We start from the raw sequence: 17,404 nt of genomic DNA, 5'->3' as shown, positions 1-17,404 counted from the left end.
CTGCTTTACAGCAACACAAAACAGTTATACAATATCTCACCAACTCAACAGTAGCAAAGTACTTGGTAAGAGAATGGCATGTAGTGAAGCAAGACGTTGGGATAGTATGCAAGACTCTTGTGACTCAAGAATATATCTGGATAGCATCATCTCACAGCTTCCTTCAATAAACCACCAAGCGAATTTTCCCTCTTGGTATGGTGATGGGCCTGGGAGTGGTAATCAGATGTCTGTACCTTCCTTTTCTTCAGAAAGTGGTGGACCTGGCTGGCCACAACAATTGGGCTTCCAGCAATTAAACTTTGAAGGTGATCTGAGGCCTTATCCATCCTTTGGTGGTGGTAGCTCATACAGTAATTATCAACAGCCAAATACACACCTGTCAGAGCTGCCCGAGGTCCCAGCTCACAAAGGACCAATGCCAGTTCGTTATTATGTACGAAAGTCTTTATTGAAGTTCAGTTTCGCTTTCGCAACCACAGCGCGCAGCTCTACGTCTCAAACTCTAGACCGCTGAAGCTCCGTCTGAATCTCCTCCCCCCAGACACCAGTTTAAGACTCTAGCCTTGCTCCACCTCTTCCTTTGCTCTTTCCTTCTCTGGTTCCGCCTGTCCGCTGGGGTCTTGCCCTTCCTAGACTCTTCTGACGCTGAGTACCGTGAGTCTTCCCCCTGCCTCCGGCGGGCTTTAGGACCTGGTTCCCAATCCGGGTTTTCTGCTGTCCCGCGCGCCTGTACATTCAAACTTGGCGCGCGCGCCCAGCCGGCAACCTTCCTCCTGACCGTTACACTGCTCCTGTCACTGCTTCCCCCTTCGGGGAGGCTAGCTGGACCTGACCTCCCCTCCGTTCCCCCACTCTCCGATAGAGGCGTGGTCAGCCCTGACTCATCTTCTCTCCCCGCTGGAGGAGACGCTGGCCCTGACACATGGGTCTCTTCCCCCCCACTACGCTCTGGTGGGGAAGCTGGTCCTGATCTCCCGCTGCTGCTTTGGGAGTCCCCGCTGGCCCCTTGTTTCTGGTGCGTCCCCCCTGGGACCCCCCTTGCCCTGACCATCGGCGCCCCCTTCTGGGAATCTTCTGATTCGCTGGAGAAGCTCATGGAATCTCTCGGGTCACTGTCATACTCCCCTACGCTGCCCTCAGATTCTTCCCCTTCGCTCTCCATTTCCTCTCTCCCCTGTGCCTCTCCTCCTGAGCCCCTGACAACACCTGAATAATGTAATGGGGTGAATGTGTCAGTGACCTTATTGCCAACATCATGAGTCAGCTTTGAGGAAAGGACGCAGCTACATTGACAAGCATGCTTCTACAACTGGTTCCCCATTATCCAGACCTTCAAAGTAAGTGCATGAAGTATATTGCCATATTGTAACTTTATTGGGTTAACACAAAGGAGGCTGGGTATTATCTCCCTTAGAGAAGACCTGTGCCATAAGACAAGAACCAAGAGTTTTGAATGTCAAAGTATGTATCTATGCTTGGAGCTCTTAAGTGTGTGTGCAGTGACAGAAAATAACACAATCATAGATCTGGTTGGAAGAATAGATTTTTTTGGGGGGGGGTCTTAATGGGAGGTGGTTGGCAGCTGGATTCAGCAGTGAAAAAGCAGATGGGGGAGGAAAAACTGGTCACATATTACCATGGCTTAGTATAACATACATGAAGCTCTTCTGTTTATAGTTCTGAACAGAAAAGAGAATTGCCCCAATTAATGTTTTGGTGGGATTTTTGTCTCCACTGCTGGACTTAAATGATCCTTGTCTTCTTCCTCCTTTGTGTTTTGTTTCTTTTGGGGGGCGGGGGCAGTGCTGCCAGTCCCATCTTTGACTGATTTATGTGTCCAACACTTTTGTAAAATTTCAGTGTGGTTAGAGGTCCAAACATGTTTAGCATGGCATGTGAACATGGCTGCTATGTTCTATTGTACACAAAAACTGAAGTGGTTGTAGTCTTTAAAGGTACATTAAACTGACAATTTTTCTTCTATCCTAGAAATTTATATTCATGCATTAGCTCAAGCTCTGAGTGAAATGAATTCGCAATCAACTGAACTGGCAAAGCTTGTTTCACCATAGCAGAAAGCTAATCAACATTAGATCTCAAGGGGTAGAAAGAGACGACTTGGCTCAAATCTGTATAGCATCTGAAGCCTGTTCAAGGTAAATATTAAAGTGTTTCTGATGCATTCCTGAACTGTGGGTAGCTGTTCATATAATTAACAAAAGTACATTCTGGTAAAGCCTTTAAAGTTTCAGCACTTGCTTTTTTGTTTACTCTTACGGTAAACCATGCTTAATGTTAAGCCTTCTCTGGCAAATTTACAATTAAAAATTAAATTTAAAAAAAGCTTTTCCAGAGTCTGTGTGGCATTGCTGTTTCCTCCTATTTTTATCCTCTTCTGCTCCTAGTCTGCAGGCACTGGTTTACTGTTCTTGTATACAAATCTTAATGGTACACCCATACACCCCAGTATAGTATTGTCCCTCATGCTCCATTGGACGTCGTGTGACAGTCTCCAGCTGTGGAAACCATAAATTCCACCACCTGCTTAAATGTGAGACAATATATTCTAAAGTGGAGCTAAAGTTTTGCCATTCTTCTAATGTGAAAGAGAACGCCACTTTTCACAGCAGGGTTAAATAATAAACAGCACTTCTATAACACCAGGAACAAAAATCTCAACATTATCTATACTAGAGGCCTGGTTTACATATACTATATAGCGTATTCAGAATTGGAAGTGCTTGGTCTTCATTACACTTAAAACGTTACCAAGTTCATGAACGGACACACAATTTGACATTCATAACATTCTAAATAAGTAAGTTATTGACCCTCACTTGAATTTGTCTTAGCCATCCACTCTGTCCATCTTCTGTATTTCCTCTTATTTTCAAAGTGACTTTTCCTGATGGGTCTATTTATACCCTGTCCCCTGTTCCTAACCTGACTATTCTTCTGGGCTTTGGTGGATACTGGGATTATTTTTTTGGCCACTGGGCTACCAAGGCAAACGAAGCACTGCATAAGTTCACTACCAAAGTGACAAATGTGGCCCTTCCACAACTATGGGATCTCCTCCTGCTTCTACTACCTTGCTGTATGCAGACAAATGCAGGGAGGATGTGCTGGAGCTGCTAGAGGGTAAGTGCCTCCATGCAACCAAATGTATGCAGATGTTGCCCCCAAACAAAGGAACAGAAGCATGCATCCCTCCAAGTAACACACAGCTGTACAGCTGAAATGCCTATGAATTTTAAATCATCCTTGATATGGACACAGGATACAAGTCAGGCTTTTTTTAATCTCTATAAAAAGGTAAACAAGGCACATGCATTGCTACTACTGTTTGGCATTTCAAAAAGTTCCAAAACATTAATGTACATAATGCAATGCTGAGTTTTGAAGCAGCAGGTGATATTGGACATGATTATTAGTAATTATTATAGAGAAAAATGATATATTCTGAACATCCTCTCTACAACATTTGAGAGAGTGAGAAGCTATCCATTTTATGTTTTGGAATCAGGCAGTTGGCAACTCTGGTCCACATTCTAGCGCAACAGTTTTTGCTGTCATACAACACTGAAGACCATGGAGAGATACTGTTCGTAAGACACTTGGATCCAGCCGTCCTGGTCAGTATCATAGCGTCTGAAGACATCCGTCCATTTCTGAAAAAAACATGTTAAAACAGATTTACCTATAGATGAAACTACTGAGTTCTTCTACTGAAACATACCTTCCATTTGTGAAACAGGAATCGAAGCTGAGCTGAATTACTAGAGAACATAATCTAAAGGAGTATATAATCTAGAGGATTCTACTTATAAGTTCCTTATTTCTACTTCTAGTCCTGGGAAAATTCTTCACTGCTTGCTGCTCATTGGAACAAAAATGCTGATGGGGCAGTCTTTAGAGCCACACACTTACTGCTTACTATGTTGAAATAAACAGTAACTGGCATCTTCCTGAAACATCAGATTTTACAGACAGCACAAATGAAGGTGACAAAATAAATACTGAAGAAACTGAAAAGCCCTGAAAAACAAAACACTATCACTAAATTCAAATCGGCAATGGATTTTCTAATTATTTGACATATATGCTAAACTTACTGTTACTTGGTCATTCTAATTTGTAACTATTCAACAGCCCAGTTTGTTACCTGTATGACAACACAACACTGGATGAAGTCATCAAAAGCCACTTGTCCTCTTCTTTGTCTGTCAAACTTCTGAATGAGGAGATCGTAGAATTGGTCAGATAGTCGATAACCTTGAAAGAATTGAAGGTATTCAGGAGCAAAGTAAATAAAAAATGAAAGTCTACGAGTCTTCTGTGTTATGGATTAATTAGGCAATGACATGACACTGCAACCAAAACCAAATTAATTTCATTGATGGAATGAACCAAAACCACACAAAACACCACAAAACAATACAACAAAGTCATAATAACTACAGGAGATTCATGCAAACTCAGGACCACTTAAATTCAATAGCAAAAATGTGTTGGTAATGAAAACAAGCAGATACTATGCTGCACGCATAGTGTGGTCACCTTACTTTCCAAATATGAAGGCAAAGGTTTATTGAAATTAGGAAAAACCAAATTAATTTCATTGATGGAATAAACAACATACTGTCTAATAAGCAATGACGGAGCCTTTGGCAGAAATTAAAAATCCTTCAGCTTTGCCCAGTCTTTTCGAAGGTCTTCAACTGTGGACCAACTCCCCATTTATGTGCTCTATTTGCACATGACCATGCATAAGCACAGTGCTGGGATTCCAGAAGTAGATCCCAGAAATGTGGAGCACCCTGGCGAGTCCTCCTGGCTTACAAGGAGACCCTCTTCATAGCCCAGAGTATCTCCTCTGGGGAGGATTTCCTTTGTGAGGCAGGTGGCACAGCAGGGCCTTGCAGAGGCCTCCTGCCTAAAAGCTGACATGTGGAGTAGAGTAGCAGCTGCCGCTGCTTCCCCACTTGTCAGCTGTGTAAGCTGTGATGTCCCTCCAGCTCACAGCTTTCAGCGTGTAGGGTGCAATATCCTTGATCATTCTTGAAATACTAATTCTAACAGTGCATTTCTATAAATGCCTACTTATTGGAAGTCTTCTGAAGTTCAGTGGAGCTTATGCTGAGGTAAGTGAATAGAGGATTGTAGCTATAAATGCTTTCTCTCCAGCTGTTCCTTGGTAATAACTAAACCAAGTTCTCAGACCTTTAAATAAATTAGTAAAGGTGATATGAAGCTATTTGTAAAAACTAGGAGAAAATTTTTATATTTCAGTCTTGTAGTTTTTCTCAGTTAAACAATTACTCTAAAATGGTAGTGTTGGGGTAGTATTTTCAGACTGCTTCTAGAAGGACCACAACAAAAACAAGCTCATTTCCTCTTTGGAATATTTCAATGTGATAAGGTTTAATCCTCAATCTAGATCAGGGGTACTCAACCTTTTTATACCTACTGCCCACTAATGCCTCTTTCTTAATGGTAAAATTTCCCTACCACCGACCAGTGCTCAATGGAAGGATTCAGCTTGTGCCATAGAACCCCCTACCGCCCACCTAGAATCCTGAAACGTCCACTAATGGGTGGTAGGGACCAGGTTGACAACCCTAGATGATTGTGATACATGATCAATATAATTACAAATGAATTACCAAAACCTGTTAGTGCTTGCTTTAGTTCATGTTTGTCAATCATTCCTGAATTGTCTCTATCATACGTGCGAAAGACATTCTGCCAGTCAGATATGTATTTCCAGACTCCTGTGAATTCATTGAAGTTCACACCACCTTTGTTCTCTCTGTCAAACATGGCTGAAACAAACATTCAGAATATTAATTCATTTAAGTTACAGAATGAGACACCAATCATTCTCTATTACATTTCTGTTAAGATTAGGAGACAGGAATAACTGAAATACCTCATTAAAAAGTTTACTATATGGATTTTTACCTTTTAATGTAAAGAAAAACAAGGAACAGTGGTAGAAGCAGCTCTTATGTAAACTGATACGGGTTCTAAAAAGAATTCAGTATAGTCAACACTTTTCCTTGAATAAAAGTGTATTAAAGGGTGGCTCTTCTCAATGCACCAGAAGTCCACAGAATCCCAAAATGGAATCTAAAATAATACGACACAGGCAAACTATGAGCCCATGACAAAGTGCTCACTCTTAAAAAAGTTTTCTTGGTGGAGAACAGAGGATGAATATGACCAAACAGGTTAGATCTAGTTTTAGGGCCTACTCTATGGCAGTTACTGCAGCCAAAGGAAAATCATATTTCTACACCAATATGTCATAATGTAGTTCAAAGGGGCCTTGTCAGGTGGTTAGCAATCTGCTTAATAAAGTTCTGGTAGAGAACATCAGATGGAACCAATGAAGTCCCATTGTGATCAGTTTGCATTACATTCGGCAGATTCAATTGCTCATATTCACTCCAACTTAAGATGCCACAATTTCAACATCATTAGAAGCGAAGGCAGCAAAGATACCATCTGGTTGCCTTTCAGCTACTATTGTCTGAGGAAGTGGACGAGGGATGAAACCAACCATGAACTCCTAGGTTCCTTGCCCATCTCGGCTTCTGAAAACTTGACTCACCTTCGGTGAATATCAGCTGTGCAATGGTGATGTCCCCTTTTGTTTTTAAAGGAGAGAGCAATTTAAAAAAAATCTAAATCTGGATCCTACACCTTTGGAAAATCTCTAATACGCCATTTTAAAGCAACACTTTGCAACACACCCCAATTTGATCCCTTCCAGCCTGGTATGGAACAGACTCTGCTTTGGTCATCTCCCTGGAGCAGATGGAACAGATGGGAGAGAAAAGTGCAAACCTGATGGTTCATCTTAACTTTTCACACATTTTCCACATCAACCATAGAATCCTTATGTGACATCACCCTGGGAGCATTCTTTTGCAGTGGCTTTGGTCCTACCTGGAGGGTAGGATCCAGAGGATGCTGTTAGATGACTTCCGTTTTACTTCATGACCTTTGGGATGCCACAAGGTTCTATTCTCTTCAATATCTACATTAGAGGTAGGAAACCTTGAGTGCTCCAGATGTCCAACTCCCATCAACCCCAGCAACAAAATCATGGGTATAGTCACCTGGAGGTTTGGGCAGAAGTGCCATCAATATGCAGATGGCACAAAGCTTTTATCTTCTATACTCTAATCCGAAGAAGGTGGCGGAAACACTAAACAGATTTCTCCAAGCAATTTTGGTTTGGATAAGGGCACTGTCTCAAGACAGACAGATGCCAACAACCACCAAGAAGCTGATACTTAAATCTCTCATTTTGCATTAGGATAATGGAGTCCTCAAGCCTGCCTGCCTTGTTCTTTCTACTGAAGGCAGTTCTGCCAGTTTTCTGCCCAAAGCCCTTTGTCAAACCTGCAGTCTTCCCTGCATGCACTGGTTGTATAGTAAACAAGGGATGTTATCAATAAAAATAGATGGATTCAGTCTCAGCTTTTGTCTCTTCACTTTCTATGTGTCTTTGGAGGGAGCAAGCAGTGTTGACATGGTGTTCAGGAAGATTTGGTCTCCATCCACAATTAACCCATGCTTCAGGATAGCTCGGCTTCAGATTTTCTTAGGAATCTGTATACACTCAACAAGGACAGTTGTTTCATCCACATTGTTCCTTGAGACTTCTCTGTTCTTGAAGTTTATTATAATGCTCTCTGTTTGTAGTCCTCAATGTCAATCCTGTAGTATGAGTGTTTCAGCTTGAGAGGATACACCTTTCAGAGCTATGCCAAGGTCAGTGGTTGCCTGCCCTCTTGCCTCACCTCTGGATAATGTGGGTTGCTATTGCCCATATGGTTCTCCACACACAGACCATGAAAAAACCAACCCCCTAATGCTTACCTATAACTGGTTCTTCAACTGGTGATTTGTACCATCGCATAACCAGACTCCTCCACTGCAGCAGTCAGTAAAGGAAGAGTGGAAAGTTGGGGTCACACTGCCCTGAGGGCAGACATCCCATCAAAAATCTGCCATCTAGCTCTAAACGTTTCAAAATTGTGATCTATGCAACCGCAGAATCCATGTGAAAAACCACACATATGACTATTCAAAAGCAACTCAGTAAAAAAAGCAAGCAGTACATTTCAAACAGGGAGTATTTTGGTCCCCGTTGCCCATATTAAACTATGTAAATAGTAATGGGCTAAGAGGGCAATGCAACTGGACGTCATTTCAAACAAAATATTCTTCCATTTCTCACCACTAAAACAATTTTGTTTAACTATTTTATTGACATACTACGAACCGCCTAAAAATGCTGCTTGTGAGTATAACCCATCCCCCAAATGTTAAAAGTATGATGTTATGAATCACTTACTTATGATAGATCTAACAGTTGCTGGATTGAATGGAGTCCATGTTCCTAAAAGAGAACAGAAGCAAATCATTAAAATATGTATGCAGGAAAAGCTAAGTGTTATGAACTCTTGAAGATGAGAGGATAAGAACCATTAAGACAGAATCAATACTGATTCTCACTCTCGGTCTCCACCACCATTTCTTTTGTTTAGCTTTATACGATACAAATACTCCTTTACTAATAATTTACAAAATATTATACCATTTTAAAAACATTGCAGGGGGTTGGACTAGATGACCCTTGGGTCCCTCTTCCAAGCCTACAATTCTATGATTCTACATTCTATCATTCTTACAGTATTAAAGACTTGTTGTTGTTTAGTCGTTTAGTCGTGTCCGACTCTTCGTGACCCCACGGACCAAAGCACGCCAGGCACTCCTGTCTTCCACCGCCTCCCGCAGTTTGGTCAGGCTCATGTTTGTAGCTTCGATAACACTATCCAACCATCTCATCCTCTGTCGTCCCCTTCTCCTTGTGCCCTCCATCTTTCCCAACATCAGGGTCTTTTCCAGGGAGTCTTTTCTTCTCATGAGGTGGCCAAAGTATTGGAGCCTCAACTTCACGATCTGTCCTTCCAGTGAGCACTCAGGTCTGATTTCCTTAAGGGTGGATAGCGTTTGATCTTCTTGCAGTCCATGGGACTCTCAAGAGTCTCCTCCAGCACCATAATTCAAAAGCATCAATTTTTCGGCGATCAGCCTTCTTTATGGTCCAGCTCTCACTTCCATACATCACTACTGGGAAAACCATGGCTTTAACTATACGGACCTTTGTTGGTAAGGTGATGTCTCTACTTTTTAAGATGTTGTCTAGATTTGCCATCGCCTTTCTCCCAAGGAGCAGGCGTCTTTTAATTTCGTGACTGCTGTCACCATCTGCAGTGATCATGGAGCCCAAGAAGGTAAAATCTCTCACTGCCTCCATTTCTTCCCCTTCTATTTGCCAGGAGGTGATGGGACCAGTGGCCATGATCTTCGTTTTTTTGATGTTGAGCTTCAGACCATATTTTGCGCTCTCCTCTTTCACCCTCATTAAAAGGTTCTTTAATTCCTCCTCACTTTCTGCCATCACGGTTGTGTCATCTGCATATCTGAGGTTGTTGATATTTCTTCCGGCGATCTTAATTCCGGCTTGGGATTCATCCAGCCCAGCCTTTCGCATGATGAATTCTGCATATAAGTTAAATAAGCAGGGGGACAATATACAGCCTTGTCGTACTCCTTTCCCAATTTTGAACCAATCAGTTGTTCCATATCCAGTTCTAACTGTAGCTTCTTGTCCCACATAGAGATTTCTCAGGAGACAGATGAGGTGATCAGGCACTCCCATTTCTTTAAGAACTTGCCATAGTTTGCTGTGGTCGACACAGTCAAAGGCTTTTGCATAGTCAATGAAGCAGAAGTAGATGTCTTTCTGGAACTCTCTAGCTTTCTCCATAATCCAGCGCATGTTTGCAATTGGGTCTCTGGTTCCTCTGCCTCTTCTAAATCCAGCTTGCACTTCTGGGAGTTCTCGGTCCACATACTGCTTAAGCCTGCCTTGTAGAATTTTAAGCATAACCTTGCTAGCGTGTGAGATGAGTGCAATTGTGCGGTAGTTGGAGCATTCTTTGGCACTTCCCTTCTTTGGGATTGGGATGTAGACTGATCTTCTCCAATCCTCTGGCCACTGCTGAGTTTTCCAAATTTGCTGGCATATTGAGTGTAGCACCTTAACAGCATCATCTTTTAAAATTTTAAATAATTCAGCTGGAATATCATCACTTCCACTGGCCTTGTTATTAGCGATGCTTTCTAAGGCCCATTTGACTTCACTTTCCAGGATGTCTGGCTCAAGGTCAGCAACCACACTACCTGGGGTATACGAGACATCCATTTCTTTCTGGTATAGTTCCTCTGTGTATTCTTGCCACCTCTTCTTGATGTCTTCTGCTTCTGTTAGGTCCTTACCACTTTTGTCCTTTATTATGGTAATCTTTGAACGAAATGTTCCTTTCATATCTCCAATTTTCTTGAACAGATCTCTGGTTTTTCCCATTCTATTGTTTTCCTCTATTTCTTTGCATTGCTCGTTTAAGAAGGCCTTCTTGTCTCTCCTTGCTATTTTTTGGAAATCTGCATTCAATTTCCGGTATCTCTCACTATCTCCCTCGCATTTTGCTTGCCTTCTCTCCCCCGCTATTTGTAAGGCCTCGTTGGACAGCCACTTTGCTTTCTTGCATTTCCTTTTCATTGGGATGGTTTTAGTTGCTGCCTCTTGTATAATGTTACGAGCCTCCATCCATAGATCTTCAGGCACTCTGTCCACCAAATCTAAATCCTTAAACCTGTTCCTCACTTCCACTGTGTATTCATAAGGGATTTGACTTAGATTGTATCTTGCCGGCCCAGTGGTTTTTCCTACTTTCTTCAGTTTAAGCTTGAATTTTGCTATAAGAAGCTGATGATCTGAGCCACAGTCAGCTCCAGGTCTTGTTTTTGCTGACTGTATAGAGCTTCTCCATCTTTGGCTGCAGAGAATATAATCAATCTGATTTCGATGCTGCCCATCTGGTGATGTCCATGTGTAGAGTCGTCTCTTGTGTTGTTGGAAAAGAGTGTTTGTGATGACCAGCTTGTTCTCTTGACAGAACTCTATTAGCCTTTGCCCTGCTTCGTTTTGAACTCCAAGGCCAAACTTGCCAGTTGTTCCTTTTATCTCTTGACTCCCTACTTTAGCATTCCAATCCCCTATTATGAGCAGAACATCCTTCTTTGGTGTCACTTCTATAAGGTCTTGTAAGTCTTCATAGAATTGGTCAATTTCAGTTTCTTCAGCACCAGTAGTTGGTGCATAAACTTGGATTACTGTGATGTTAAAAGGTCTGCCTTGGATTCGTATCGAGATCATTCTATCATTTTTGAGATTGCATCCCAGTACAGCTTTCACCACTCTTTTGTTGACTATGAGGGCCACTCCATTTCTTTTACGGGTTTCTTGTCCACAGTAGTAGATGTGATAGTCATCCGAACTGAATTCGCCCATTCCCGTCCATTTTAGTTCACTGATGCCCAAGATGTCAATATTTATTCTTGCCATCTCATTTTTGACCACATCCAACTTACCCAGGTTCATGGTTCTTACATTCCAGGTTCCTATGCAATATTTTTCTTTACAGCATTGGACTTTCCTTTCGCTTCCATGCATATCCGCAACTGAGCGTCCTTTCGGCTTTGGCCCAGCCGCTTCATCAGCTCTGGATCTACTTGTACTTGTCCTCCGCTCTTCCCCAGTAGCATGTTGGACACCTTCCGACCTGAGGGGCTCATCTTCCAGCGTCATAACTTTTATATGCCCGTTGTCTTTGTCCATGGAGTTTTCTTGGCAGGGATACTGGAGTGGCTTGCCAGTTCCTGCTCCAGGTGGATCACGTTTGGTCAAAACTCTCCACTATGACCTGTCCATCTTGGGTGGCCCTGCACGGCATAGCTCATAGCTTCTCTGAGTTATTCAAGCCCCTTCGCCACGGCAAGGCAGTGATCCATGAAGGAGGATCCATGAAGGCAGTGATCCACTAAAGACTGCTCCATCCCAATTCAAAAAGTAATGAATCAAGGAATACAATGTTTGCCCAACGTTGCTTTGTGCAGTTCCTTAAGTCGTAAAAGCCAGATGCTCCTCAGGATCCTTTGAACTGCTGCACAAACCCAGGACCCAGCACTAAGCAGGACTGCTGCCCCTTCAAACCAGCCAATACAGGAAGTGATTCTGCTGAGTTCAGGCAAGGAGCTCACTGGTGCACTAAGGTGATGCTGCTTAGCTAGCTAGCGAGCTTCCCTTTTAAGCCTGATCTTCCTGCAATCTTTGAAGGAAGTAGAAACTCTCAAAGGCTTATGTTGCCTTCCCTGGTAAGCCCAATTGTGGTGCAGTCTTAAAGGGAAATACACAAATGCTTGCAAAAGCCCTTGGGGGTCTCACTCCCCCCAATAGACAGCAACACCAATTAAGGCATGAGGAACAACCAGCAGGCCCAGGCAAGTGGTTTTAACAGAGGTGCGAGGTAGGCCATTTAGCAAGCTGCTCTGTGAAGCTCCTCCCAAGTTGTAGGGTAGGGCTTGGCACAAACTATGAAGTGAGAAGATGCAAAGGGAGGGGAGGGATAAACAAATCAACCCTTCATGATCATGTTAGCTCCTTTAAACTCAACTGCTTTCAATATATCAATGTAATGTGATTCCAAGCATCTGAGAATAATGACCAGGAGGTTGCTTTTGTCCAACCTGTTACTTTCAAAAGCCTCCCTTTTCAGACACTACTCCAAGTTACCACTCTGTCCTCATATCTTGCCAGCTATCACCTAGAGACAAGAATGTCCCTTAATATATGTTGGGTTACCTCTAGACTTGTAATATTCAAAGAATAATCAGGGGCAACAATTTTGCCCCATGTTTTCAAGGGATATTCAAGTAGGAGCAAATTCATTTTAACCAGTCTTAACAATTGTGAGGTTTTTAAAAAGTTATCATTACTTATTACATATGTATACAGCCCTATACCCATAGGTTTATAATCAAAAGGGTTAGTTATGCTGGATTTTTCTGACATTAATACTTACATGAAGGACCCTTCGCACTTCAGAGACTTTTGCTTTTTCTGCCTTATGTTGGTTATGTAACCAGTGGTTAGGTTGCAGCATATTCCCCTTATTACATACAATTTTCTATCACAAGCAACATTCACAGTTTCCCCACTGGGTGGAAAGCCATAACTGGCACAGAGATGCATATGATAGCAACATAACAAATCTACATGTTCTTGTGAATTTTCCTATGGAGAGGTGTTTAGGAAATCAATGTATTTCAAGAAAAAAAATACAGATGGACTGCAACTCCCATCATCCCTATTTAACAAGACCCGTGGTCAGGGATTATGGGAATTGCAGTCCCAAAACATAAAATTATTATTATATTATTATTACTAACATTTGTGTTTCAGAACAGTGTACTTTTTTTGTTCTCCCAATAACTGTGCAAAGTTGGCTATGCTGTAAGACTGACCCACCCCACCCTCACAAAACACAAAGCATTAGGGTTATGCAAAGAACTGGGTCCCAGTCTCTCTAATCAAAGTCCGACCTCCTTTTTTGCCTTTAAAACTCTTAAGTAGCTACTTATTCTCCCCTGGCCTCCAAGGCTTGGGAAGAACCCTGTTCTGTCCACTTTGGCTAGAGATTGTTGGGCAGGCATAGGCAAACTCGGCCCTCCAGATGTTTTGGGACTGCAACTCCCATCATCCCTATCTAACAAGACCCGTGGTCAGGGATGATGGGAATTGCAGTCCCAAAACATCTGAAGGGCCGAGTTTGCCTATGCCCATAGCTGTCAACTTTTCCCTTTTCTTGCAAGGAATCCTATTCGGAATAATGGAATTTCCCTTTAAAAAAGGGCAAAGTTGGCAGCTATGCCTATGCCTGTTGTTGGGGATATGAAACAGGACATTCTCATCAATTGCAGTGTCTCTTTGGAAGTCTCTTGCCCTGGGAATGCCCAACTTTCAGCACCTTTTATAAGCTTCAAGATATAATAATAATAATAATAATAATAATAATAATAATAATAATAATAATAATTTATTATTTATACCCCGCTCATCTGGCTGAGCTTCCCCAGCCACTCTGGGCGGCTCCCAATTAAATGTTAAAAACAGTACAGCATTAAATATTAAAAACTTCCCTGAACAGGGCTGCCTTCAGATGTCTTTTAAAGATAGGGTAGCTGCTTATTTCCTTCACATCTGAAGGGCGGGCGCCACTACTGAGAAGGCCCTCTGCCTGGTTCCCTGTAGCTTTGCTTCTCGCAAGGAGGGAACCGCCAGAAGGCCCTCAGCGCTGGACCTCAGCGTCTGGGCAGAACGATGGGGGTGGAGATACTCCTTCAGGTATACTGGGCCGAGGCCATTTAGGGCTTTCAAGGTCAGCACCAACACTTGGAATTGTGTTCGGAAACGTACTGGGAGCCAATGTACCGTATTTTTCACTCTATAACACGCACCCGACCATAACACGCACGTAGTTTTTAGAGGAGGAAAATCCGTAGGCATGCCACCCGTAGGCATTCCCTCCATAACACGCACAGACATTTCCCCTTACTTTTTAGGAGGAAAAAAGTGAGTGTTTTGGTGCAAAAAATACGGTAGGTCTTTCAAAACTGGTGTTATGTGGTCCTGGCGGCCACTCCCAGTCACCAATCTAGCTGCCGCATTCTTTCCCCTGGGCTGGCCAATTTTACCTTCAGTTTTGCTATTTCTTTGGGTGCCCTTTCACTATTAGGGTTGTTTCATCTTATTGCACAACATGGGTGTATTCTGAATTAAAAGGAGACAGGCACGGCGAGAGAGGGCCTTTTAGGTGGCTACTCCCGGGCAAAGTTGGAACTTCCTCCCTAGAAAAGCTAGACTGCTTGTTCCAGCAGGGTTTGGGGAACAGGCTGCTTCCACTAAAAGGGCTGCTGGCGCCCTGCTCTTTTTATTGTAATATTCCGTATGTTTTTAACAGCTAAGAGAGAGCGTTAGTTAGTTTCAATTCTAATAATGTTTGTTTTTTAAACTATTCCCCACCCCCACCCCTATTATTTTTAGCTGTTTACATTTCTATCTGTACACCACCTCAAGTCCATCAGGGGAAAAGGCGAGATATAAATAAATTAATAATAATAATAATAACAATAACAATAACTTAAATCATGAGGAAATACAGCTTTAATTCTATCAGTGTTTAATTATTTCCTCAATGCTTCCTCTCTATACTTTTAGCTGTTCTCATCTGTAAACCGCCCTGAGTCCGAGTCAGGGGGAAAAGGTTGGATATAAATAAATTTGTATAAGTATTTACTCATAATTAATATAAATAAATTGTATTATTTTCGATATTATTTATTAATATAAATTAATAATAATAATTTACAATCCCCGTAGCTTCTCTCTCTCTCTCTAGTTTGAATTAAACCTTTTTTCCCCTTCAAATGCTTGTTTCACCCACCCACCCTCCCAATTGTTCCCCTTTCTCTCGGTAGGCCGCCCTGCGTCCCCGCCAGGGGAAAAGGCGGAGTACCACCAAAGGGGCGCCGGCGGCGGCGCAGGAAGCGCGGGGAGGCGCCGGCCAGGTAGGCCGCGCCTGGGGAGGCCTCGTCCACCCACCGTTGGAGAGCGCTTGCTGGAGCTCCACGTCCGAGATGACGCCGCTGCGGTCCTTGTCGACCCTGAGGCAAAAGACAAGGGGCAGCGGTCAGCGGGGGGCGCGTCGGCGAAAGGGGCGAGCCGGCCCACGCGAGTCCCCGGCCCGGGCCTCCTCCTCCTCCCGCAGCCCCTCGCTCACCTTTGGAAGACGCCCCACAGGAAGTTGGCGTCGGCTCTCCCCATCGCCGCCATCGCGGCCGGGCTGGGCGCGGGCGAAGGACCTCGGGGACCTCGGGTTCCTGCTCTGCCAGGAGCGAGCGGGAGCCGCTTCTCCTTCCTCCTTCTCGGGCGGCGAGAAAGAAACGCCTCGGCGCCTCGGCTCCTCCTCAGGCCGGCCAGGAGGGAGGGAAGGAGGGAGGGAGGGAGCGCCGCCTTCCCTCGGCAGGCGCCGCCTCAAGGCGCCGGAGGCTCTTCCCGCGTGGCGTCTGCTCGTGGGGACGGGCGCGTGGAGGGTCGTGGCGGAGCCGCCAGTGGGCAGCCGCCGCGGAGGCGCTCAGAACGGAAAGCCGCATCCGGAGGGCAGTTCGGGGCTGGTCGTCGCCTCACCTCGAAAAGGTGCAAGAAGTTCTGTGAGGAGTAATATTAGAAATATTGTAAAAAATGGAAAAAGAGAGATGATATGTTAAAAGATTTAATGGCAATATTAAGTTAAGAAAGGCATAAGAAGTGATTAAGACGGAGGATTATCAGAGGTGCTGATGGAAGTCCAAATAAGGATGTATCTGTGAGGTATGTTTTATAATTTTGTAAGCTAAAAACCAATATATATATATATACACAAAAAGGACCTTGCGGAATTAGAAAATGATCTTTTATTATTGAAGGGACAGGATACCCAAATCCTGTCTGTGAAATCACCCCAGGCCTCAAAACTGTCCAAAACTCCTTTTGTCTTCTAAAAATCCAAAACAGCTTTTCTCTGCTCTATCACAAGATGCTGTGGCAAAAGGCAAAATGTTACTTTTAAAGGCTAATGAATAGACTCTGTCATTGCCAAGAATACTCAGGCCTGAGAAACGAATCTTATCTCATTCAGTTGCAACACCTTTGGACATGTTGAACCGCTCTCATTCCCCCTTTCCTGGGAAGAGTCCACAATAGTCCCAAGACAGCTTTCTGTACATGCTCAGGAACCTCAACATGGGGCAGGACTCTGGAAGGAGGAGAAAGGAGGAGGGAACTGGAAGGGTATATATGCTTGTGCACATGACTGTGAACTTCGTGCATGCTTTTGTGGACTATCGCACTCGCTCCTTCTACCAGTTCATGGATGGTAGAAATAAAAGCCTTTTTCTCCGAAACTATTCCTTGAGTGTCTGTTGACTCCCACTTCCCTTTCCCAGGCGCAATATTTTTCCCACCCAAGGGCAAAGCCTCATAAGGCTACATTATTATTATTTTATTTTTGGATTTTCAGTTTTATACATTTCAATAACTTTACAGTCGTTTGAACATTTCAAAGTTCGACTTCCTTCCTCTTCTTTCTGCAGTTCCTTAAATTTATTTTTTATATTTTCTGCGTATTCCAAATTAACTTATTTTATTCATCTACTTTAAATATACAGTAGTACCTGAGCAGAATGCAGCCCGCGTCTGCGCATTCACGGGTCGCGATTCGCTGCGTCTGCGCATGTGTGTGACGTCATGTGTGTGAGAGCCAGTGTGGTGTAGTGGTTAAGAGCGGTAGTCTCGTAATCTGGTGAACCGGGTTCGAGTCTCCGCTCCTCCACATGCAGCTGCTGGGTGACCTTGGGCTAGTCACACTTCTTTGAAGTC

General features: G+C 43.4%; 1 protein-coding gene across 2 annotated transcripts; it reads right to left on the bottom strand.

Moving 5' to 3' along the window:
- Positions 1 to 3,284: 3,284 nt before the first annotated feature.
- Positions 3,285 to 15,907, bottom strand: PDCD6 (programmed cell death 6). 2 transcript variants are annotated; one of them, XM_028702415.2, is made up of 6 exons: positions 15,768 to 15,907; positions 15,590 to 15,651; positions 8,375 to 8,419; positions 5,670 to 5,828; positions 4,169 to 4,278; positions 3,285 to 3,674 (listed from the first exon to the last, which is right to left on the bottom strand). In XM_028702415.2, the coding sequence occupies exons 1-6, from the start codon at positions 15,818 to 15,820 to the stop codon at positions 3,576 to 3,578; spliced, it is 528 nt and encodes a 175-aa protein (XP_028558248.2). In that variant the 5' UTR covers positions 15,821 to 15,907; the 3' UTR covers positions 3,285 to 3,575. The 2 variants fall into 2 exon arrangements, with proteins under 2 accessions (XP_028558248.2, XP_028558250.2); XM_028702417.2 differs by having other exon boundaries at positions 5,676 to 5,828; positions 15,768 to 15,906.
- Positions 15,908 to 17,404: the final 1,497 nt, after the last annotated feature.

The sequence above is a fragment of the Podarcis muralis genome, chromosome 13, assembly GCF_964188315.1.
Source record: "Podarcis muralis chromosome 13, rPodMur119.hap1.1, whole genome shotgun sequence".
In the NCBI taxonomy this organism is placed as follows: Eukaryota; Metazoa; Chordata; class Lepidosauria; order Squamata; family Lacertidae; genus Podarcis; species Podarcis muralis.
Note: the sequence above shows the minus strand (reverse complement) of the source record. Positions and strands in the feature narration are given on the sequence as shown.